The sequence below is a fragment of the Brachyistius frenatus genome, unplaced genomic scaffold (assembly GCF_029030835.1).
Source record: "Brachyistius frenatus isolate BFR_SWC_R1_liver_20210118 unplaced genomic scaffold, ASM2903083v1 Contig_54, whole genome shotgun sequence".
NCBI lineage: Eukaryota > Metazoa > Chordata > Actinopteri > Embiotocidae > Brachyistius > Brachyistius frenatus.
This window is the reverse complement of record NW_027210653.1, coordinates 1,388,862-1,414,766: the sequence shown is the minus strand read 5'-3', so window position 1 is coordinate 1,414,766 and position 25,905 is coordinate 1,388,862. Positions and strand designations below refer to the sequence as shown.

Sequence of the window (25,905 nt, the reverse complement as noted above, 5' to 3'; positions counted from 1 at the left end):
CACACACACACACACACACACACACACACACACACACACACACACACACACACACACAGAGTCTCTCAGGGTTTGGGAGCTATATTTGGCTCTTGCTCAGCTGCCTCAAATAAAGGAAAGTAAGTGATAGTGGGATAAATGAGCTGCCCAAAAGCATGCACAGCAGAGAGGTTGTTTCCATGGTAAAACGGCACAAACAATTTTGTTTGAGCCAACAGGCTGTGGAGATTAGCATGGGATCTGTTCCTTCCCCGAGGTGGTGTGCAAGGGGACCTTATCTGTGGAGTGGCTTTTAATTACAAACTACATTGTACATTTTTCTAATGAAGCATTTTAAACGTATTCTGGAAGGAGGGTCTTCCTGTGTTTTTGGAGCAGGCTGTGGTGGATACTGCTCTGCATGGAAAAAAATTGATCTAGCTTTTTGCCTAATCTTGAGAATCTGATAGAAACCACATGCTCTTTTCATCGGCTTTCCTCAGCTGGATGTTGTCAGTTTATGTGGCCCTTTTGAAACACGTTCAGGTCACTATTAATTGTGGAGTTTGCCTGATTTGGTATCTACAAGATGTGAGTTAGTGAAGGACTCAACAATTTTCTGGGTTCACGATGGAACAAAGACTATCTGATCCTGTTAAAATTCATTCATACTGTGTATTGAAAAATACTGCTGGCAGACACCACATGAAATCTTTCCTTTGTCTCCAGCAGCCACCGGCAGCAGACCGCAGGCACATTTCCACCCAGAACCTCCGAGTCCTTCCTTCTCTGCCGTGTTGTCTTTCTCCCTGACCTCTTCCTTGTTATCTCTCCCTTAAGGTTTTGCGCTTTATTTAAAGTAAAGGTGCTGTTGAGGTCACAGACACGGGTTATTTCTTGAGCTGACATTTAACACTGATCAGTCCTCCCGCAGCCACTTTTATGGAGTCTCAATCATACACGTTATTACTTCCTTAACAGAGTAAATATTGAGAAGGTGGGGAATATTGAAAATTTTAATTACTGACTTGGGTGGATTTCAAGGTGCTCTTTGTCAGTAAAATTCCTCGAGCAATTGTGCTCTGATTTTATTCTATTATTCAGACAAAACTCTGTTAGTGAGCTGTGTTTCCAGCTAAAAAACATTTATAATTTGCACGTACTACAACATGCAATTCACAAATGATGTGACCTCTTATTATCACAAGGATTTTCTACAGCGATTAATAATTTCATCCGAGGTCAAGTGCCCTCCGTGATCTAATCAAGAGTAACACTCACCAGGATGCTTTATGATTGTCAGACAGAGAAAATAAATAGCCACACGAGAAGTTATTAGAAGTATTTACCCATCATTTGCAGCGTGATGAAATAATTTGCATAATTTCAAAAAGTTATTAAAGTTTTGTCTATTTAACAACAGTTTACAGCTGTAATAGCTGCATATCAATTAACAGAGTAATGAGGGCAACCCTTTTGCATTCTAGCATTTGCTAATTGGCACCAAATTAAAGTTGAGACTGCGATGATGAATTGCATTTTGATAATGCTGATAATGATGTCAGATTTCCCGAGAATTCATCTTCTGGGAACCATGAATGTCAACATGTTTGCAATCCATCAAATAGTTGAGATGTATTTGTACATTTCAAATCTAAAATATCCAGATAAGAATCTTCATTTTAGGCTAGTATACTATAAATTCCCTCCATGCCTCTTTTTCCAGTCTCTCTGCACGCCCCCTCCTCTTTATCCCTGCCACTCTATCTCCCCCCCTCCCCTCCTTCCTTTCTCTTCTTCACACTTATTCTCCCCCTCCCTCCACTCCCCACCTCTCTGACTTGTGCTGGTCTCTCATCAGAGCCAGAAATGCAGGGCTCTTAAGTGGAGTTAAATGACCTGCAGACGGTGCTGGACGCTGAGCTTTACGTCTTCGGCAATGGGCATCCTGTGACCCGTCCGACATGTTGACTATGAACTTGGAGGGACTGGAAATGATTGCTGTGCTGGTAGTTGTGGTCCTGTTTGTGAAGGTGCTGGAGCAGTTTGGTTTGTTAGAAGCCGGCTATGACGGTAAGGAGATGGCAAACTCTGTTCACGCTGTGGAATAGATTTTTTTTTTTTTGTTCTACTGTTGGTAGTTAGTAACCATTTGTTGTTTCCCAGGTTTAAAAAAAGATACGAGCATCGTTTACTAGTTTTGCCTACCGGCCGAGTGTTTTTCATCTGCTGTGTGCCTTTTGACACGTTTCATTGTAATTCAGAACTCCCACGTGTTGCTCTCTCTAATGTTTGTCTATTGCTGGTTAATATATATGTTAGTGTTCACCTTTAGCAACCTAAAGCACAAGTCTGACTCCTTTATCGTTAAAAGGGTTAAGTTTGTCAAAATGTAATATTTTATGGAACCATTCTGATTTTGGAGTTTGGCTCCTCCTTCAGTTGTGTCTTATTGACATCATTAGGTCAACTTTCAGTCTGTCTCTCATCGAACCAAAGTCTTTAACAGCCTCTGTGTCTGTCCTTTCAGCTTTTTAATTCAATATGTTGCATCTATGAGTCACCTGACTTTGTGGCTAATTGGCTCAACAGTTCGGATTACTCATGCACGACGGCCAAATATGAAAATCTGACATTCTGCTTTTAATCCTTTTCATTGGATTTCGATATCATTTACAGCTCTCATTTAACATCCAATATTCTTTGTACGATCTTGACACTTTGCTTCCAATTTGATGATTAGTTTATTAAATTTGAAGGAAATTAGATTGTATGTGAAAGCTTGCATCATCTGTGGGCTTGCTAACTTGTTTATCCAAATGAGAGTTAGACAGCTAAGGACTGAATGTCACTCGGCAGCAGCTGGAACCTTGAGCACCTGGAACTTGGTGATGGCTGGAAGCTGCCATGATGACTTTAACTATTCTCATGTGAGCTTGGAAAAATAGAAGGCGTGATATTCAAATGAAATCAGGTAGATGAAAAATTATCGCAAATATTATGTTACTGTTAATTAGTAGAGTCAGGATGTGTGTGCAACTAAATGTCGCATATTGAGTTCGGTTACTGAGAGATGCCTTTGCTTCGTGATTAATTTTTGTTTTTGTTTTCACTTTCTCTTCCATGTTGCTTAGCGGCGAACAATGATTGAAGCTGTGCCCACTTGAGATTTGTCAAGGTGCCATACTGAGTCTCCCCCACCAAAGTGTGAATCTAATATTCAGGAGTTGGGTCTCTGGCACCGAACACCACCTGCTATTTATAAGCTCCACTTACTGTACAGGCGGCTAAGATGCTTGCCTTATGGCTGGTCTTTCACAAGTGAGAGGCAAACAAACATCCTCCAACCAGCCAGAATAAAAGAAGTTGGCGTTGGCGTTGCTTGGCTGACCATTTAAAAATTAAACACTTGCTTATTTCACTTGTATTTTTAATGTTTACTCAAATATGACATGAATGCCCAGCTATACAGCATCTGCACGTGGGATTGTAAAAATGCCATATGTCCAGTCTGTTAGTGCTGGTACGTTTTGTTCTGAAAATTAAATGAAATATAGTAGTGCACATTTTAAAACAGTTTTTGAGTGATTTAATACATATTTAAAAGCAGAACTGTTTAGATTGGATTATTTCATTTGAGATGCTTTATCATAGATCAGTTATAAAAGATCTTTCCAAAGACAAAGCCAACAAGCCAAGAAATACGACTGCAATTTGTAGAGTTGATTATAACTCTGTGGTGCTCTCCCACTTGATGGCTTTTGGAGAAAAATAGACTTGAAACACATTTGGACGCAAATGTCTCTTTTCAGTCTCTGTGCCTCTCTTTAGCGGCGTGACAGTGAGTGACGGTGGTGTGCCACCAGAGCACTGGGACGTGACAGCTCACACGGGCAGCCTTTGATATGGCAGGTTTTGGAGGTTATTACCCTGCTGAAGGAGGGGCTTTTATCGGCCGTGACTTTGGAACAAGTGATTCTCATTGGAAACGGTTACCACTGCCACGTGCATTATCGCGCCTAATTTTCACTCTTTGACTTTAAAAAGGACAATTTACCTTCATGTTCTGGGTGAAACGGGTTTGTATCCAGCGTGAATGAAACTTGATCAAATGTAGTCCATTGACCAAGCCACTGGTATCCTCTGTCACTCCACTGACTCAAGCCACCCAAGTCTTATCCTACTGTAGGTTATTGTGTTTGTAGAGCTACCGTCTGTCACACATCATCCTCCCATTGTTGTAACTTCTACTCACAATAAATCCCAGCTCAAGTGACTGGGCTCTTTTGTTTCGTTATGTGTTCTTCTCAAGAACTGTGTGGTACATTAATGTCGTATGAAGCTGGATTCCACATGGCTTGTATGTTATTAAGATGAGCACTTCAGAGAACAAGAAAAATCCCGTTTTAAACTGCACACTATGTGAACAAAGGCCTGAGGTGCACATGGCTTCAGTCTTGTTTATCAGAGACACAGCACATAGTTTGGCTGCACAGAGGAACTTAACATTTCCCAATGTGAATGAACAAAGAAGTCAAATTTGATTTACATCGTAATAGTGTTTGATAAGAGGATATGTTAACACTCATGAAGGCTTTATGACACATGATTCTTGGAGTAGGCGCCACACATGGTGCTGGAGAAATCACATGAGGAGGTTTAATCTGTGGCATGCGAGCTGTCATTTTAGACCTAATGTGTTTTGTTGATGTGTTTTTATTATTACATCTTGTTATATTCTGCTGCTTTTATGGATAATAAAACGACATATTACAGCTGTGGACCAGAGAACTCGAAACATCGATTCATTGTACATTACATGCACAAACATTCCCACCATGAATAGAGTATAATACCATGAACAGCTCATAACTGTTGTTTGAGATAAAGAGCTCTCTTTGAAGTTAGGGGTGAAGAAAAGAAAAAAAAAAAAAAAAAAAAACTTTAGTCCCCAGGAAAAGTACCGCCTGTTTAACTATGTATGGATTTAAGGTTCAACCCTAAACTTTGCAAAAATCCTCTTTCATTGACCTACATGTGAGAGTTAGCAGATTTGCCAGCAGAGGGAACCAAAGCTTACCATCAGCTTCAACCAGCAACTCCAGCTGCAAATCCAGTGTTTAGGTGCAAAGGCAATGCCAGGTTGCTCTACTTAATTCAAATGTATGTTGCAGTTCTGTGTAGATAAATCAAATTAAATATCCAAAACCCTGCAAATAGTTTTGAGTTAGATTAGTTTTTCCCGAATAACTGGGCATATTTCTCAGGCAGTGGTTGTTAAGGAGAATATTCATTTATTTTACACTTTAAATCCAGACTAATAAAACGGTTTGCCACCATATCAATCCATAATATATTTGCACTGTAGAAAATGTCCCGTGGAAAATCAGACAACAGCTGACTGTTTACATAAATGTCAGGTGTAAAACATATGAAGGTAGTCAACATATCAAAATATATGCAAGCGTAGAGCATAGTTACGACCACCAATGCTGCCTAAGAGGATGCTCTCACTTTTGTGATTACTTGAGCAGCCACATGAAAGCGTCTGATGGCAGAAGCTGATCCGAGGTCAGCCCAGTTAAAAAAAAAATGGCCTAATTGCTCTCTTTTTATAAATGTTTCTAAGCTGAGCTCGGTCCGTCCCTGTGAGCTCACAACTTTGACAGGGATTACTTCACGGGTTAGAGATGGCACACCCTCCCATATGGTACAAAAGGTTACAGCTAATTTTGTACAAGTTCAGCACTATAGCGGTGATGTGACAATTATACACCTCCGAGATCATTAGTGTCTAAAATGTAGACAGGGGAAGATAACAGGGAAGTGTTTGAATAGAGCGAGTTAAATAAATCTGACGTGTTAATCTGGGAACTGTTCGTGTCTGAAATATGATGTTACCTATCTGTCTCTTTTTCTAATATTTGTGCTGTTATACATATTCATGCTAGCATCTATAACGTGCTCCTTATTGCCTCCATCTTACATTTATTGTAGTTGGATATTATTCAGTGAAGGAGTATTAAAAACTCTGCAATTTATTATGATTTATTTTGAAAATAGCGTGGAGCCTCAGAGAGGTATATTGTTGTGCCTTATAGCTTGCCATTGAAATAAACACTGTTAGTGATGTTTCTGCAGACATTAGCTTTACAATGTCATCAATCACAGCAGTGATAAGGGAGCGACTATTGTCTGTTTTTCAGAATCCAGAATTTATTATGCTGTAACTTGATTTAAGCTTTTTCTGCTGGCACATTTGTAAAAGAGCAGATTATTGTTTTTTTTTTTTTTTTTTTACCTTAATTGAAGAACTACTTTTACTATTACTATATATAAAAAAAACCCACCTTGTTGGTAATAGGACCTGTACAGTAAGTGCTGTTATGAGCTCGTGTGCTTTGCATTTAGCGTCATTCATTTTGGAGGTTGCGTAATCGTGTACATAAGATAATGAGTGAATGAATCGCCTGAGTGCAGCTTTAAACCTTCTGTTTTAGTGTTGAAACAACCTTAACCTGTTTACATATTGAACATTAGAGTAGTATTAGCATTTAGGGTCAGATTGTCTGGGCTGACTTGTCTCTCCTTTTTTTTTTTTTGCTGGCTTAGAAATGTTCTCCAAATATGGAGCGTTTTTTCACCACGGCTTTGATTTGCAAGTTGTGAAGTTACTTTAAGTTACTTTAATTTGTCCAAATAGCAGCTGCTGGTTTGGCAACTTGGCAGCAGAGAAGAGTTGTATGCAGGAAAAATGCCTTTAAAGTTGCAAGACTGTCCCCTAAAATCAGTAACACCTGCCAGGAGGGATTTCTCCCAAAATGTGGAGAAAAATGCTGGTAAAAAGTCCATCTTTGTAAAAGGATATATGTAAGTAAAATGATGTATGAAGAACACAAAAAAAAAAAACATGATGCAAGCTCATGATCCTGTACTGTAGATGTTATATTAGCCTTCTCCAGCAGAGCATAGGAGAGTTTGAGTACAAATGGGGTTTGGTTTTATGCTTTGGCTCAAGGTGGCGCTGGGGCACCACGACATAGGTTCTTGCTATAAAGTTCTATATCTCTTTTATATCACCAAATAACTGAATTTGCTCACAATTTAACGCAAAAACAAAAAAGTTTCCTAATTTGCATTGTTGGTTAATATTTCATGTATCTGATCTTACAATAGGAAACTACAGCAAGTTCCCCTCTTCAGACATGTAATTGTAATATAACAAAATTGCAGTTTGATTAAAAAATACAACGAATTTGGTCCTTGGTGGTTTGTTTTGATCTTTTGTCCCTGGACAGAATGAGCTCAGTAACCGCAGACGATCTGAAGTTTTTATGTTGCTGTTGTTTAGTGTTCTCAGTTTCTGCATGTGTGCAAAAGTCTCACATAATCTTACCACCTCTCAAAATAACACAATGGCTGCTTGTGTGTCATACAAACAATATGGTGCTGTTTATTGTTATTGCTTTGGCGTGACTGCCCTCTCTGTTTTTGAACGACTACTATGAAATAAAGATGCATTTAGCGTCTTCCCACCACAGGGTTCAATACATTAAGTGAACTTCCTGGAATGAAATTAAATCACTCATCATGCGTAATTCACTCAGGTTTTTAATTCACTGTTTGTCTTCGGGGGTCATTAAAACTTATACTTCGCTGCTTCGCTTCGAAGCAATAGCTTATCCGCTTCATAGATCTGTGAACCAAACGCCGCCAATAAATGATTTCCTCTCATTTAATACCATTATGGCAAGGGATGTCTCCACACAATTAACTACAGTTTTTAGAAGTGAGATATTATTAACACCTCGACTAAAGTTTGCTCGAGGAGTGCCCTTTGCTTGTAATATTAAATGGATAAGCTGAATGAATGCAGATTTTTTTTTTCCATTAAAAACATTCAGGGTTTACCATTTATCCTGTCTTTTAAGGGTGAAAATATTGTTCTATTCTTCCGAATTCAATAATATGAGGAATACAATTCGGTAAAATAGTATATTTGCCTCAAAGCATGTAGGAGTGTAAATGTGTGATGAGATGATTTGATCATCATCGACGGTCAAGATTATGGCAAGCCATAAATCGGATTAGTCCTGTTTTCAGATGGATGTTATATGTGAATTTGATTCACCTCCATTCTAACAAGTGAGAAAATGAACAGTGCCAGCAAAGTGTTTTATTCCCTGTGGATAATTTAACACCTTTAGATTTATGTCCCGTGCAGACACTCAGTGCCAATGCAGGGAGTTTTACACCCTTTATGCAGCCAACTGGAAAGTAAGGAGGCTCTCAATGGCCCGGCAAGTCGAGGGTCACAAGACGGAGCAAAGCAGCTGAAGACATCAGAGGATTCTTTTGTAATATTAAATACAGAAACCTTACCGACCTCCTTTTTTATCACATTATATCAATAATGAACATTTATGCAAATATTTCTTCCACTTAAACAGGTTTTTAAAACTACTTGAGATGATATTCAGTGATTCATTTATCACTGAGTGTATTTCTAGTTACTTAATTCAGCGCTTTTAAAGCCAAATTAAGTTCGACTTTGAAACAAGTTCACAGCAAGTCTGACTGTGTCAGCTACTCTAGTTCATATAGCTAACGTGAGCTCAAACACAGCTGACACGCAGCGAGTCATTCCATTGGTGTTCTCATGCAAATCTAATATTCACTCATGTTCTCCCTTTAGTTTGATCCAATAATTTACGCTTCCTTGTCGAAGCTAAGTCGGCATCACTATAGATGTTTCATGTAGTGCTTCACGTGATTTGTGCTTCTACGCAGGAAATGTGTATTTGTTGAACACAATCCCTAACAGTAAACCTAAAATGATTGTGATCATAAATAACACACTACTCATCACCGTCCTGTGGTTCTAATGTTGCTCAAACGGGAGCTCTCCGGCTCTCGCGCACTGCTTCCACAATTTTATATCCACAGTCACGATTCTTTTGAAGAAATAACCGCCTGTATGGATTTCCTCTCAGCATCCTTTTCTTGCTGCTGAACTCTGCTCGTCATATCTCATCCTCTGGACAGTGGCTCCAGCCGTCTCCTATTCTGTCTGCCATTTTATTTCGCCCTTGTCTTTTCTCCTTTCAGCGTCCCAGCTAATGCATATTCTCCATTGGCCTTTGCACTTGAAGTTCAGCTTGACTGGCACTCTGCTGCTGAAGGATATCGTACCATAAATCAGATGACAGGCTGGCTGTGCAGAGGAAACCCATGTCCTGCTCTTTACCTCTACGTGTTGTCCACAGTGAGCTGTCAGATAACCCTGCCGGAGCTAATATGGCAAAGACGCAGAGAAAAGCAGGTCAATGTTATCTTCTCCAGCACACTGGCCTGAGCTTTGTATTACTGTCTACTTGCAGACAATGCCATTGACTTCTCCCTTTTACACTAGAACTAATCATCTGGAATGAATTGGGATGTTGATAAGAATCTAGTGGACCTGCTGCGCACAGAAGGCTGCCATTTCTTAATGAATGGCTTTCACTTACAGGCCTCTTCCACTCCGGAAGTCATTGTTCCGGATTCTGCTTTTGTTTTTGCTGTCTTACACGACTCCGCAAGATCCGGGAGCAAACTTTTGGTACCCTTCGGGAGGTTGCACAAAGTCAAGGTGGGGTGGGTGGATCAGTCAAGTAGCTGTTGCTTGTGAGTCATTAAACAAGTGATGCAAAACCAAATGCAAAATTGTGTTCCCTGCTTTTACTGATGTAGTTGTCAAGGTAATTATCGCCACATTATCCATGCCTTATTTGGCCTTATTTGGCACAGTGGCTGAATGCACCCAACAATTTTCACATCAAGTATTGATCTAAGAATATTTTTTCAGCTAATCGTTTAGTTGATGTCAAAAGATAACGAAAAACGCCTTTCACGATTTCCTAAAACCCAGGTTCACTTTTGAAATCAGCTTCCCTTGTTTGGTTTGACTAACAGAACAAATGACAAATGGTAAAGAAACGTTTTGCAGATCAATTTTCAGCTCATATCAGAAATATCTGATGTGAAAGTGCTGGGTTTTTTTTGGTGTTTTTTTTTAAACTGTAAGTACAAATCATGAATGAAACTTTACAAATGGTTGAACTCAACTGGAATTACACATTTGTTAGAATAATGCGATTAACATTCAGCACGTGGGGAATCATCAGCTCTCGCATGAAGCTGAAACAATTCACTCACACTTGTTGATCCTCCGTCGATCCAATGGTTTGTGTCTGAAGGGTTAAAAATGGCCAATTCCCATAAATGCATGCATCCTGGCGGAGTGAGTCAACAAAGTAAGTTCTCAATATCAGAGCCACCCCATGGCACTCCACGGTTGATTGCACACGCTGCTTCACAGAGGGTTGCCCTGGTTCACGGCTCATAATTGCCTTCCCCTTCACAGGCGCCGCCTCAGTAGATATGACAGCCTCATTTTACTGTGCCTTGGAAAACACAACGCAAACACTAATGCTGCTTTGCATGCCTGAGTAAATCGCTGCAGGTGTCGCCTAATTATATCACCCACTTGTACCCTAAGCTGATCTGTAAACAGCGGGACTATCTCATCTTCGCCTCTTTGCCCGTCCGCCGATCGGTGTCGCTTTGATTGATTACATCGCAGCCAGTTCCCCTTCTGCTGGTCTCGTACTTTCACACGGGCTCACTGCGAGCTTCAGGAAAGATAACACTTGTCCAATACTTAATAGAAATGTTGTCTATGGACTGTTTGGTATGCACATGCTGTTGCTGCGCAAAACAAAACTAATAAAGAACCAGAGGTCGTTACAGTCTCAGGAAAAAATACTCAACTTGCTCCAGCACCCGTTTTTATTGTTCTCCTGCTTCCCTAATAGTCTGAAGGGTTTAGAAGGAAATGATCAGAGCATGCTCACCATTAACTACAGTGTACATAGGAAACTCTTAAAAGCTTGTTTTTTCTCTTTGTTTTTCTTCTCTGTATTTATTGCAGTCAACATGCCTTCTGTTTGTGAGATGGATTCATTGACCTGTAGCGCTGCTCATGTCCTCCGTGTCCACTCAGCCCAGACACAAAGTGATAAGATCCTCCCCTGGTGAATGCTGAGGATGGAAAGTGGGAGACGTGTGGCAGTGATGAGTGAGAAAAATATGTAATCTCTTCCCAGATCAGTGTTTTTCGGTCTGCAGAGGTGCGGGTTTGTCACTCAGGCTCCTCCTGTTCGTTACGCAGATAAGAAATGTGGACCTGAGTACAGCTTGACATTTCGGGCTCGGATCGTTCGGCGATGGTATCCAACTGAGGTTATGGAGGTTGGTCGAGGTCTTTTGTGGAACCCATCAGTCACGATGTCATGATGGCATGTGGTTATTTGGTTTGTACCAGCTGTCATCAAGTGATTGGATGTTTTTTTTTTTTGTAAAGCCATCAAAAGTTACCAAAAGGAATTGTTATTCAATAAAAGGTCCATTATTAACATCCATCTGAAAATATTCAGCCGAGGAGAAAATGTTTTCACCTGAGAAGACCAATTTAATCATTTAAAAGGCATGAATGTCTGCTGACATGAGCAGATTTAGAGAAATACTATACAAATGTAATTAATTTGAAAAGGGCATATATCAGTCTGTTCAATTTCATCACCGCAAATGACTGATTTTGTCCCGACTCTTTAATTTTCCAGATGTTAGCTTCAGTCCCAGTGTTATTAAAGTTATTTGTCTGGCCACGATGTTCTACACAATCACAGCAGACACACATTTTTATATGGGACATATTTACAGCTCAGTAGTTGAACCAGAAGCAATGAACAACCTTTTGTCTAAATCTGCATGATGCCAGTGGTACGACTTTAATACACATATTATGACCATAGTAAGTCTGATTGGAGTAGGACTTGTGTACATGACAGTTGTATTGTAATTTTATACATGTTTGTCTTTTATGACAGCAATTGAGACAGTTGGCATCTTTCCAATATGGTCACTGAATCATCAATGTTGTGAGTAGCTATCTGTCGAAGCTCATTCAGGATGCTTTTCTCCTTTAACTTGTCACGGCTCCTGTTTTCTTTTTCCACTTTAGATATAAAATAATTTTGTAATTTTACTCTTACATCCCTGTCAGGTCTGTAAACGCTGAAGTCTTCGATTTCCCATCTGTCAGGCCTGCCGTGTTGTGGCGTCGTTAGAGTGGTGATTGTCCAGAATTTGTGTGACATTAATTGACCAAGATGTGGGGTGTAATATTTATCTGTCAGCAGCACTGCTAGGATCACAGCTCTGATAATAGCTGGATGGGTGCTTCCTGTCACAAAATCCCCACCCCCACTTTTTCACAACACGTATATCCAACAGCCTCACCCTCACAGCTTCAATAATTTATTGTTTGGATATAGTATCTCTATACTGGAGAGAGGTTCTGATAGGTCAAATCTTTCTGGCTGTTTTATTAACCATTTGTCTATCGGGGACCGTTCGGAGAGCCAAGCCATGAAAGGGAAAGGCCTGAGGCAATGCATCCCCCTGATTTTGTGAAAAAGGGATGCATTCAGGAAAGTGAAGCCTGTTCTGGCTGCTGTTCATGTGGCTTGAATGGTTATGTGATGTCACTGCGGCTTCACTGATGTCGTGCCAGTGTCTACATGTTGGCACTGCTGCTTGGAGCTGGATGTTGCAGCTCAGGAGAAACTGAAGCATTTAACTGTTTGTTCAGCTGATATTTTATGTATTGTGTGTGACGGCTGCATAATGCTTGGAACAAGACCTGCCATTTTTCCACGTGGGAATTTGTTATTGCCTTTGATTGACTCGCTGTTGTGCTACAATAACATTGGGACATGTTTTTTTTTATCCTCTTCAGGATTTTGATACTTGTGGTTATTTTAGATGATTTTTGAAAGTTCAGAGAGAGTCCAGATTTAAAATATTGGATATTTAAATTTAGGTATTTGTTCTCTAACAGCCATCAGAAACAGTTACACCTGATTTAACTTGATTTAGGTGGCTTGTGGGTTTTGAAGACAGGCTGTAACCACGACCATGACATATCATATTTGAAGTTGACCAGGCCCCTTAATAAAACCAAGTCCAGTGTTCTCTCTGTGTGTCTCCAGCTGAGGTGGAAAAAAAAGTATCTGGCTTTCTCGCTGCTAATTGTGCCCCGTTATTCATAAGCTGGTCACTAACTTCGGTTGTCAGTTGCTGCTGCGCCGGTAGGGTGAAGTGGATTTTTAGAGCTACCTACTACTTCTGGAAATGTCAATGATTAGAGTGGACCAAACCAACAAAATCAAAACAAGCTGAAATGTGCTAAAACGCTCAGTGGAGCTGAGAAACACGAGAGTGGCTTGATCAATATGAGAACCAACTTTCATATTACAGTTATTTAATCTACCGTTGATATAGAAATATTGATTATTGCAACTTTTAAAATGTTCTTGCTATGTGCTCGACGGCGGTTTGATCAAATTTAGCGATTTTGTCATTAATCTTAAATCAATATTTTCCAGCTGACGTCCAAAAGACAAAATTAATCTGTTGACTAATGTAGATCATTAAATATGGAACAGTCTGTAGAGTTGGAAAAGAAAAGTAGACTGACAGTCTTTACTGGAACAAGTTCATTTACATTTTCAGGAAGCATACGTCATTGCATTGTCATAAATACTTGAATATATGTAACAAACATTTTTATTACTGTTACTATTACAATTACTGTACACAGTATATAGTTGAGGTGAGTCCACCATCATATTTCAACAGCACGGTTAGTGAGTAGATTTTACTTTCTATGGATGACCTCTCACACCCATGACTGGTCACATGGCCAGGGGCTTTTTTTAAAAAATTTAAGCAGGATGTGTCGGTTGAAACAATATTATCTTTTTCAAATTCTATCAAGCTAAATTATTCACAAAAATTTAAAAAAAAAAAAAAAAAAATCTGACTTACATCCCTTATTTTCTACGCTGTGTTGTTGTGAAAAAAAAAGCAGTGACAGATAGACTGCATTTGAATGGCTGCGTGTGAGTTTTTCCATCATTGGTAAAAGCCACTGCTTCTTATTGAACATTTATCAAGCGGTGAGTCACGGGTTCTTATCACAGTGCCAAAATAATTTCCTGCCGTGATGATTGTAATTAAGGTGGCTTTGTGCATTTACATCAGTGACATATGGCTGCCTTTACTGTAGATGGAATTACAGCCTGCAACACAGCAGAGTCCCAATAATCAAATAGAGTGCAGAGAAATTGTGTTTGTAGATGCAAATAACTACTCGCAATGTGTTGTTGTTGTTTTTACACGTTATGAGCTTGTATCAATTGGGGTTAATCATTTGGAATATTTACTGTAGAAATAGATGAAAAGGATTAAATCAAAAATTCTGCTCTGTTCTTTGTTTTATGTGCAAGGAAATAATGAATGTCATGGCTGATGGTAACGACTATGACACTCTACACGGGGCCAGTAGATGGTGGTGTCTTCACTCATTTGCTACAAACACTGACTACATAAATCAAACACACACACACACACACACACACACACACACACACACACACACACACACACACACACACACACACACACACACACACACACACACGACTCAAACTGTTTTTGAAAACGAGCTATTACATTAAATACAGTGGTGTGATCAATGCTATTTTTCTCCTCACTCTCTATCCTCTTACATTGGTGTGTGTAAACACCACTGAGACCATCGACTTCCCCTCATTCCCATGACAAATCAGACCGTTTACATTCACGTGCCGAGAGAAAGCTCAATTAGCCGTGACATACTTGGACATTTTCAGGAAATTCTGCTTTTGTTCCTCTCACAGTTCATATTCCCTTTATTTCTTCTGGTTATGCTGTGTTACACATGGAAGCAACGAGCTTCTCTCAGAGGTTTAAAACAGCTCTTGATATGACATATGACTATCTAATTAAACTTTCCAAAAGCCTCTCTTCAAAAGCAATTTGAAACATGAGACGTTTCTTAAATAAAAACATTGAAAATATTTGAGAAAGTTCTTGTTTTGGCTGTCCATAATGCTTTCTTAATTAAATGAATCTTTGTGTTTCCTCATCATCTGCAACTTCAATCCTCTCTGGCCACAAAATAGTGCAATTGTCTTCATTTTAATGACATGATGGTTAGAAAACATACAATACTACTAATATTCAGTGACACTTACTGTGCTCTCCTTCAGTGCAACATCTCAGGATGTGCTTCTGTGTTTGAAGCGAATGTGAACATGTTTAGCTTTTGTGAGTGGTCATGCATCTTCTAGCACCACACCACCCCTCCGCCTCTGTCTCCTCTCCCCTTCCCTCCCAACCCCTCCCTCCTCCCCTCCCAACCCCTCCCTCCTCACTTCCTCACTCATATCCACTCCCTCTCATCTTCCCTCCCTTTACTTTGCAGTGAGGCAGTCAGTGTGCCTGAAAGAGCGAGAGAGAGAGCCACAAACTGTCAGAGAAGAGCAGAGTTTGCTTTTACTACAGCTCTCACATGTCTCCTCATTTGCGAGGAGGGGAATGAAAAAGAAGGAGGCCTTGAGCTCAGCATATTTGGACTTTATTCCCCTTTTGTTCATCTCTTCTAAATTCCCAGTGACCCCCTCGAGATCAGAGAGATCCTCAATGACTTTTAGCTCCTCACTCACCTGAGGCCAGTTCATCGCAGTTCTCGTCCCATCTTAACCCGACCCAGACTGGATTTAGGGAGCGAACCAGCAGTAGGTGGGTGCCTGGGAGGTGCCCGGCCCGTGTACGTGGGCCGGCGTAGCGCTGGAGTTGTTGCAGGGGAACTGGAGTGCGGGGCCAGGTGGGAGTGACGGTCCTGGTCCTGGTCCTGGTCCTGGTCCTGGCGGCGTCCCAGAGGGCGAGGAGGCCGACTCGGGCTCCGGGTTCGGGTCGGGGTATGGTGGCACGGAGTGGGCAGAGGGTGGAGCAATGCTGAGCGCGATCTGGGAGACTGAGGGGCTGCAGACAGTGGGCATCGTGGTGCTGGTGTTCGCCTCCATCAAGCTCCTGCACCTTCTGGGGCTCATCAGCTTCTCAGAGGGTAAGACGCTGACGGAGCAACTGAGGGAGAGAACGAAAAAGCTGAAATAAATAGAAATTGCTTGCTGATAGATGTAATGTGTTGTGAATATTGTTGATGCAGGCGTTTTCCTCTTAATTTCCCCCTGACTCATCAGGGTTACTCTTTGGTCGCCAGAACTCCTTTGAAACAGACTGAAGAGTTTCGATGACAGCGAGTTGAAAAGTTGTGACATTAATTGAGTACCATGTACCAAAGCAGGAAAGACTCTGACTCGGGGGAAAAAAAACAACAAAAAAAACGATTTCATGAACGGAACAGAAAATGGGACAGAAAAAAGTGTGAGCTTGTGATGTGACTGGAGAGAGAAAGGTCTCGAGCAAGAAAAATGTGTCAGTTCGGAAAGATGGAAAGGCTTCAGAGGCAAGTTCTGAAATCTGAGAGCTGAGAAAAGAGAGAGTGCTTCTGATATTTTCAAGCATCCGAGCTTGTCTGTCTTGTTTTGTGATAGTGATTTATCTTCAATATACAAAAATAAGAGATTGAAATGACAACTTTTTCATGGATATGTATTTTATTGTACACCCCTGGAAAACCATCATAGTGTACTAAGTACTGGCACTGTAAGGTTTACTGAGCACATAAAGTGCTGGGCCTAAATAAACTGTTGAGTTTAGACTCACTGCGGTTGTCTCATTAAATAAAGTAGAGCAGCATAGTAAGCAGTTTGAACTAAAAAAAAAGCAGCCCATCCATTAGACAGCTGCTTAGTACCCACGCCCTATCTTCTAATTAGAATAATCAATCAGAAGTGTCTGAAGCTGTGTACTTATTCAGTGAGACAATAAGTAAATAGAGAAGTGATAATGTGTCATAATGTGTAGCTGGAAAAAACTGACCTGACCTAACCCGAGAGAAATGTTTAGATGGAGAGAGGAGGTGTTAGCGGCTGTGTAAATACTCCGGCTGCGTTATTTCAAAGGCACGCGAGCCAGTGTTTCTGTTCGGGGAAACTGAAAACCTCATGCGCAGTGGTTTAAGTGCTTCGCTAAACAGTGACGAGTCGGTTTTCCCCTCGCTCTGCGTTTCCAAATGCAGCTGACTTTGAATTGATTATTTGCCACAGTTAGATGATACAGATGTCAAAGCCGGCGTGCGGGGCTGCTGTTTGCCCGTTGATGTGATCTGTATTCCTCACAGGTGTCTCGTGGTGTAATTGCTTACAGAATATCTGCTGTCTGAGCTCGTGGTACCTGACAAGCAGTCGATACAGGTATTGATGTTTTGCATGTGTTTTCAGTCATGTTCAGGAGAAGACGAGGGGCATGGACCACCAAGAGAGATTGGGAGAGGGCTTAAAAATAAGGCTGAGATTGTTTCTACGACGAGCCAGATTGGGTTTATAATGAGAAGGCACAGATCTTTTTAGAAATATGAGCACTGACTTTTACAGCTGTGGCTGATTTAGAGTCTCGGATTTAAGCCTGAAAGTGAGCTCATGAAGAAGCTAATAGATAGTCCCCTCTCGGGGTGCAACTGATAATTATTTCCATTATCCTTTTGATTGTTTTCTTGATTACTCAATTAGTAAAAATGCCTGCAGTTATTTCCCAGCACCCGAAGTGACATAAATGTTTGCTTTATCAAACCAGCATTACAAAATTATATTTAGTTTACACAAACATAATTTCAGTTTATTTAGGATTTATAGTCACATATTGACCAGAAATGTTTCACATTTTTGATTGAAAAACAACTGACATGATATATTATAATAATTAAAAAAAATTGTTGCCAAATAATTGAGCAATCACTTTACAATGTGTTCTCTATAGCTACATCTTATTACTTATCTTAATTATCAATTCGTCTTTACAAAATGTGAGAAAATGTCTTCGTACTGAATTTTAGCTCATGTTATGTTTTTGCAAACAGATTTAACAGCTGCAGCAGAAAGTTCCTAAAGTGAAATGAAAAACTTGGCAAAATTTTGGCAAACAAAATATAAAAGGAAAACCAATCTAACTATAACGATTGCCTGTCTGGATTCAACTTAATATCCTAGGTTTATTAAACTATTTTTCCCAACTTCAGTTGATTCAGCTATTTTAACATTTTCAAAACGTAACAAAAAAGACTTTGAACTAATTATTCATCCTGCGTTTAGTTGAGTCACATTTTTAAGGCAGTGAGGGGACTTATGTTTCTAAATTGAACAAATAAATGAATTGCATAGTTGGAGGGCCAGTGCTAACAACAGGATTCAGAGACTGTACTTACAAATATTTGCCACTGGATGTGTCATTCCTAACCAGAGCCACAGTTTTTTTTTTTTTTTTTTTTTACATAAACCCTAACAGTCATACAAAAATAACTTTGTAGCAGCTGTCACCTTCTGTAGTAACTAAAAATGGGTGTTTATGACCCTTTTTATTTTATTTTTACAAACCTCAAGGGATGATGTTTCACTGAAAGTGCACGCTCTGTTTAACATTCATACAGTCAGACATGTTCACAGCTGGAAGCTGCCCACTGCGATCACATCTTCTACACTGCCGGCCACCTGAGCAGCCCGACTGGGGCGTCTGGGGAATAAAGGTCTTCCTTTAAAAGTCTCCGTGTGGTAAATGGTGAGAGAGCTTCTCAGCTGGACTGCACATTTAAACTGGCAACAGTCCAGTCACGAGAGCGAATTTGAGCAGAGTAAACTCTGGATGTATTTTACACTGCTCCACTTTGTACTGTATCCTGTCAGCTGGCAGCTAAAAGAAACCGTACACTATGTAAACATCAAGACGTAGCAGACGACACATAGCCAGCAGAGAGGGTCACGTCTGCCCCACAGGGATTGTGACACAGATTGTAAGCACTTCAGACCTGGAAAAAACAGTTGATTAAAAGCCTCTGCCGGTCACTGGCATGCTTTCATATCGGAGAAACATAACGGGATCATCGAACCACACCGTGAAAAGTCACCGGAGCGTTGTACTGTGAATACGGGCGAGATGTGGCGAGTCGCCGCTTTGAGTCTGAATGTAATTGAAATGGTGTGAATTCTTGCTATCTATCCCAAGACTATTGTTTCGATGTCACCGCAGCTGGCTAAGTGTTTGCTCTACTTGGCTCCTAAAATGGTGTAATGAGCACTCTCATTAAAGGTTGAGTTACTGTTGTAGAAATTTGGATTTAATGGGGTTTTTTTGGTGGGTTTTTTTCCAGTGATCTATCTTTTCCATTCATTCCATTTTCCAGTCTATCTTTACATTTCCAAGCCTCATTCACTTGGACACACTGCAGCACAACACGGACAGACTTTCACTTTTTTGTTTCGCTCATCCACACACGTACTCGCGTCCTTTGCGCGCATATGTTCATTTCTACTTCCCCTCATACGATGCATTAGTGCAAACTGCTGAGTAAAGCCTCATAGGCTGCAGACTAATCAGTATGTCACACAATGATGAATTATTCTCCGGTTCAGCTCTACACAGCAACACCCCCAACTCCACACCACACACACACACACACACACACACACACACACACACACACACACACACACACACACACACACACACACACACACACACACACACACACACACACACACACACACACACACACACACACACACACACACACATTCACAAGTACACCATTACCTGAACAAGCATGGAGCACTGTGTCAATTTGGACCTGCCGTTTGTGATTATCGGGTGAGAGCGCAGAAAGCCTGACCTCCGATATTCATCGAACAAGGTTCTCGTGTTCCGTGTGTCCTTGATGGGAATTAATTGCTTGGCAACAGAGAGAGTTAGCGTCAGCGTCAGCCCTGACCTGGACCTGTTTTGCTGCCGATTGTCTGTTTTCACTTAAGCAAAGTGTTGCGGTGCCATAACGAGCACCCGTGACTCTGTTCGGTCAAGTTATTGATGATGATGAAGCACAAATTATGTTTGGAGGTGAAAGCGGTTCAGTAAAACCAAACTTTAATTTTATGACTTTAACTCTTCATATCATCATCATCACAATTACTCTTATTTACCTTGTTGAACTTTTTAGGCAATGTTTTCAGAGTGGCCTCCTGTCCTTCAGACAGGTGATCTCCACTGAAATGTGTCATCATCTCAACGTCTCATGGATGACCAGATGTTAGACGGGTATCTGCTGACCCCCGAGTGAGCGTCTGACTTTACCTCAAACAGTCGGTTCACATTTCAACATTTTTTTGTAAAATGTCTTGACAGTTTTTCATGGTTTGCCTTCAGATTTGGTGCAGACATTCAAGCTCTCCAGAGGATTTAGTGTTTGCTTTACTTTTTATTTGGTCCCATCATCTTCGTCAAAATTTCTGTGTCCATGCAACCCTCTGCTGACACATTTGTTTAGCGCTGGTTGGCGAAAGTTATCACGCTAATATGCTAAAATTATTAACATGATGAACTTTAAACCTGCTGACCTTCAATGTCAAGCAATGTCATTGTGAGCATGCTGTAGTTATCATTTAGCTCGAAGCACAGCCCCGCAGCTGGAAGCACAGCTAAACTCTTTGTTTATTAAAAATAAGTGTACTCATCTTTTACATGGGTGTAAATGGTCAACCAACCTTCATTACATCGTTTATTACATCGTTTAGATTCTGAAAAAAAGGTGTTAAATTATTCGGGTCTAAAAAAAAAGATGACTAAAGGATATCTCATGGTTTCTAACATGAAACATTCTTGTTGAATTTTCATGATACAAAATTATGACTGACCTTTCTGCTGCTTTTTGGTGGCATTTATTTGTGATACAGCAGTTATGACGTGCCTGTCATTGATAATCACATCATCTGGGTATAAAACCAGCCCTTCTATAAGAGAATCACAGCTGTGTTTTAGAGCCCAAGATTAACTGCGGTGGGTCAGAGTCTTTATGTCTTCATTCTCAGGATGGGTAATTGTGATATTCTTTAAAGTTGGCAACCAGCGAGGGGCTTGAAACGCTGTGAGATAATGAAAGCATGTTCTTCATTTTTCTAAGTGCAGTGTGTCGATTTTTAGCTCTCTCGCACTGTTTTATGGCCGCGGGATGAACTGTGCTGCATCTTGATGGGATTGTTTTCTTTGCCGAGTCGCACATCCATCATCGACGTTGAGTCAGCAGAATTGTTTAGCATCTTTTTCATTATTTCAGATGATGGCATTTATGATGTGTTCAGTAAATGCAACTGGCAATGTTCATCGTGGAAATACATTTTATTGTTATTCAGGTGAGCATTTTGAAGATTATAATATGGAAGCAATGACTCAGTTCCCGGTAGTGTGAGATACTTTGAGCGGCTCTACTGCTACCTGTAATTGTTCATCCACGAACCAGTCCGTTCAAAGGACAACAATCAACTGGCCCAATTACCCTTTGGCTATTTTCCATGATGTCTATTTAGAGCAGTGACTTGATTGACTTAACCTTTGTCTGCACGTCCTAAGTTGCAGATCCCTCTGGTGTCTTTAGAGGCAGGAAGGGCAAAGCAGCAGAGCTTATTGGAAGTAAGAGGACTCAGCCTGCCAATCTAAGTGAGGAGAGCAAGGACAAGTATCAGTCTGATGAAAACATCACAGGTAATAAATGCTGATAGAAGAATCATGACGGATACTTCTGAGCTGAGGATCCGATATGGATGATCGCAGTGCTTAAAGGCTCCCTGTGGAAGAGGGAGCGGCACGCTGATGCACTTAATTAAATGACCTGGATCATGGAGTAGTAGTGCAGGGAGGCTGTATCATGTACTGTCTCGTAGTGTTATTAAAAATAAATATGCTTGTTGATTTTTGTGATATTCATTCATTCATATATTTTGGCTCAAGTGCTGAAAAACAAAATCAACAGTAAACCTTCAACCATTGTGAGACCTTTTGAAGCTCCACATGTGATATTGTTTTTTCAATCAAGGCCACCCAACCAGCATGCTCATTCAGCATGTTCATGACTTTAATGAGCTGGAAAAATGAATAATCATGTTGACACATGAATCCAGCAACAGCAAGTTTCATAATTAAACCAAGGACATAAGTTCTCATGCATAATGCAGGAATTCCTTGCCAACCCTTATAGCTGTTGTTTTATTTTTCAGATGGATTTTATGTACCGGGCTTTAAAGTCCCCTGTACTTCAATAGAGGATTTGTGTGTGTGTGTGTGTGTGTGTGTGTGTGTGTGTGTGTGTGTGTGTGTGTGTGTGTGTGTGTGTGTGTGTGTGTGTGTGTGTGTGTGTGTGTGTGTGTGTGTGTGTGTGTGTGTGTGTGTGTGTGTTTTATGAAGTGTCTGTACTGTCTTTTGATGTTTTTCTGTCTTTTGTTTCTCTCTCTCTCTCTCACTGAACCCCTTAGAGTGTTGTTTTTTTCTCAGCTGATTGAAGATAACATTTTGTGATGAAAGGAGAGTGGTGGGAAAAGCCTTCAAACTTCAGGGGACTGCACGAATGTAAAGAGAAGTGGGACTCTCGGATTGAAAGTGCCGAATTATACCGACTGTATAGTGAACCAATCTCAATAAAAGAGATTTCTTTAGTGTATCGAAACCATTTGCTGCGCAAGGATCAGTTTTAATTTCGCAGCGTCTGATAAAATAAAATACAGTACATCATCAGCTGTGAAGCCAGCACGAATGTTCAGTCCGCCCCACAGGCCCAGCATACGAAATTAACGTTTTCCATTTTTAAAAACTGAGATGATCTACATTGTAAAGTGCAAGTAAGAGTAATAAACACAAATCGCTTTGCTCATTTTAATGATATTGGTTTGTGCTGCAGACCATAAATCGTGTTGTCACATAACTGGCAAGCAACTTTTTCATCACAAGAGTAGCAACAGAGAAAAGGCCTCATTGTCAAAGAAGTAACTATCCAGCCCATTTGGTTTCACCTCTGGTGATTTCCGCGGTTAGTTTTTCCCCATGTTGCCCCACTGGATATCGTCTTTTGGCTGAGCCACAGTATATGGAGAAAACTAGTTGTGCGTTCAAGAGGTTGTTTATGTGAAATATAAACACTGCCTATCTTGTCAGGGGAAAATCCATTTATCCATTAATGCTCTTTTCTGAGTGACTGGTAGCATCAGTGTGAGTTTCCTGTCAGCAGCTGGAATACAGATGACTCACTACAACTGAGTCATAAAGACTCTTTCCACCTTCTTCTGGCATGAAAGCTCTGAACTTTGGAGCGAAAGTGTGATAAAAACTCCTTCTTCCTCTCTTGTCCCATCTTCTAATCTTTAAAATGATTGGAGTAGAAAAGCAGACCCTTTCCCTCCATTGCTGCAGGAAGGTTTTCCTATAGACAGACTATTATTGAAGCACTTCCAAGTGACAAATGATTGCAATTAAAAGCATAGCCTGCTCTTTCCCCAGATTCCAATAAATGCCTCGACCCTCTGATGGCATGTCATTATGGCCAGCGTGAGAGCCCGCTCTGCCTCATAAAGAATCTTGGCATCCAGTCCCCAGATCAGCAGTCAGCGTAGTCAGTCACACTCAAAACAGAAGAGAAGAGGACAGCATTTATTTCATGTCCATCTTAAGCCTGAAAAATTAGGCTGTACAACAGTCACATTTCTCACAGTCGCTTTTCACAATCATTTACACTAATCAGAGCTGCTGGTGCATTAGGCAACATACAAACTGTAGCAACTTGCAGTAGCAGTGGAAAGCAAATGCATTGTTTTTGGCACTGTAGTTTGAGCTGCTTTGCCGCCCGTCTTGCAATAGCTAACCTGATGGGAATACTCACGGCTTCAGTCCATTTGGCTGTTAACACGCATCTATTCCCAGCCTCCTCTGATTTATTTGGATCTGCCTTTCATCCTTTGCAGCAAGGCACAAAAGTTGATGTTGTGTCCCAGGATTAGTAAATTCATAGCCCAGCAAAAATATTTCAAATGTGTTTTTTATTTCGGGCTGTCGAACAGACATTTGGTCTTTGTGGTCTCAGTAGTGAGCTCACTTGGGTTTGGTTTTTGAGACGAACCAAACACTGACCTTGCCTTCCGTCCTAAGATTTCATTGCCAGATTTGCCTGCCTGACGTAAGGAACCAGAAGCTGTTTTATCAAATAACAACAGTGACATATTGCCCTGCCTGACGCCAGTCTCTGAGCTTATTTGTATTTGCGCCCACCAAATGAGAACAAATGGCAGATGTGTATCCACCTCCCTCATCGTCCATCTGATTTATCTGATATAAAATGAGGCCTTCTCATTCCACAGTGGGGCCTGTGTTTGAATTACTTTTCTTTTATTGACTCGGTTCTGCAGATGTAACACTTGCGAAAGCAGCATTGTAATCAGTAGATGTCCACTGTTGGTAGCTCTGGCGTTCTGGATGTCTGCTATGATTTGTTTTGTAGCATTAGAAAATATTTGGTGCCGCAACAGGGAATTCATTATGCTTCAGGAAAGGCAAAGTCACCCGCTGCAAAGGAGCGCGATCTTTTATCTTTTGCCTGCAGGTAGATCTTGCAGATGCCAGCGGTATGTTGCATTTCCATTCACCTTTTTTTTTTTTTTGCAGTTAACTCATATCTGTTGGTATATTTCCACAGGGCAGCCTGTATGTCTGTACAGAAAGTCATGTGTCTTTTGGTTTCACCTGCTCTTTTTCAACGTAGATTCACAGATTCAAATGCCCCCCAACTGTGTTGAGCATTTACAGAGAAAATGTAAGTTTATGTGAGTAAGTAAAGCTGAGAACATGAGGATAGTGAACTCGCAATATAACTCATTACCTTCTAATTTAGTTGTGGTTCAAAGTATCCCATTCAAGTGAATCACAAAGAAATGTTTCCTCTGACGCTTGTGGGGGCATCAAATGTATAATCAATGCCTCTTCACTCATCTTTCCATTGAATCTGGCTCTGCTTCAAATGTAAACACAGTCTATGGAAATATTATATCAATGCACTCTCATTATGTTGAGCATCCGCAGCAGCGCGATCATTTGTGAGCAGACGTTCACTGTTGACAGAGGCATTACTCGAGCCATAGATCAAAACAGCCAAACAACACTTGTCTCCATTTCGTCCAGGAGTTGGTGTAACTTCAGATTAGCAGGTCAGTTTGATATCACATTGGCCTTCTTTTTGGGAATCATGCCAATCACGCCGGCATTGTCTGACAAACACGACTCATCTGCGCTCACCCCGCAGGTGTAATTTCAGTTAATTGCTGGCTGCAAAGTGTCTGTTACATTTGTCCCCGTTTCACTCAAAAACAGCATGCAGCCCTGGGATTTGAACACTGAGGGGAAAGTGCTAAAAGTCAACCAGATTTCGCTGATTAGATTAGATATAATTGAGCCAAAAGGCTTTTTACCTCTGCGTTTGTGCAATTGACCGTATGACAGCATGACCTTCTGCAAATGTCCCATGTGTAGCCCGTTACTAAAACTGGGCTGACCTTTTAGAAAGATGGGGGTGTTTAGATTTGAAATCGAAAGAGGTATCGACAAGCCAGCATAGCAGGGGCCACATTTGACTTAAATATTATGAAATAAAAAATGTTTTACTTTTTTTTTTTTTTTTTTTTTACAGCTATCAACTAAGGCAATTCATTTTACTTCTGCGTGACTGTTTAGTTTTTAATGCTATGGAGTGAGGAACATGTATGAGCCACCGCAAATAATTGGGTTGCAAAAGATGACTTGATGGGTTCAGGTTGACATAATTTGTCTATGCAGACGCCATGAAAATTTGATGTGTTTCGTTTTAGTGTAACTCGTTGCTGATGAAAGAGGCAGCGGTTTTCTGACTTTGACTTTGATACCATCTGTCACGAGGTCTGCAGGAGACAACTTAAGGGTGTTAAAAGATTAACACCTGGGATCCTCTGACTTTAATGCCTGGTGTGAGGACTGCAAACATTT

At 40.6% G+C, this 25,905-nt stretch overlaps 1 protein-coding gene across 4 annotated transcripts in view; it reads left to right on the top strand.

Annotated features, from left to right (window-relative positions):
• Window positions 1-25,905, top strand: part of kcnip4a (potassium voltage-gated channel interacting protein 4a) — a 108,758-nt gene that overhangs the window by 66,347 nt on the left and 16,506 nt on the right. The window contains exon 1 of one of the 4 annotated variants that reach the window (XM_069705151.1): window positions 1,938-2,052. The exons of 2 other annotated variants lie outside the window; for them this stretch is intronic. In XM_069705151.1, the coding sequence (XP_069561252.1) occupies window positions 1,944-2,052 (109 nt within the window). In that variant the 5' untranslated portion in view covers window positions 1,938-1,943. Of the gene's footprint in view, window positions 1-1,937; window positions 2,053-15,417; window positions 16,034-25,905 lie in introns of those variants that run through there. One more of the 4 variants, XM_069705150.1, reaches the window with a different exon arrangement.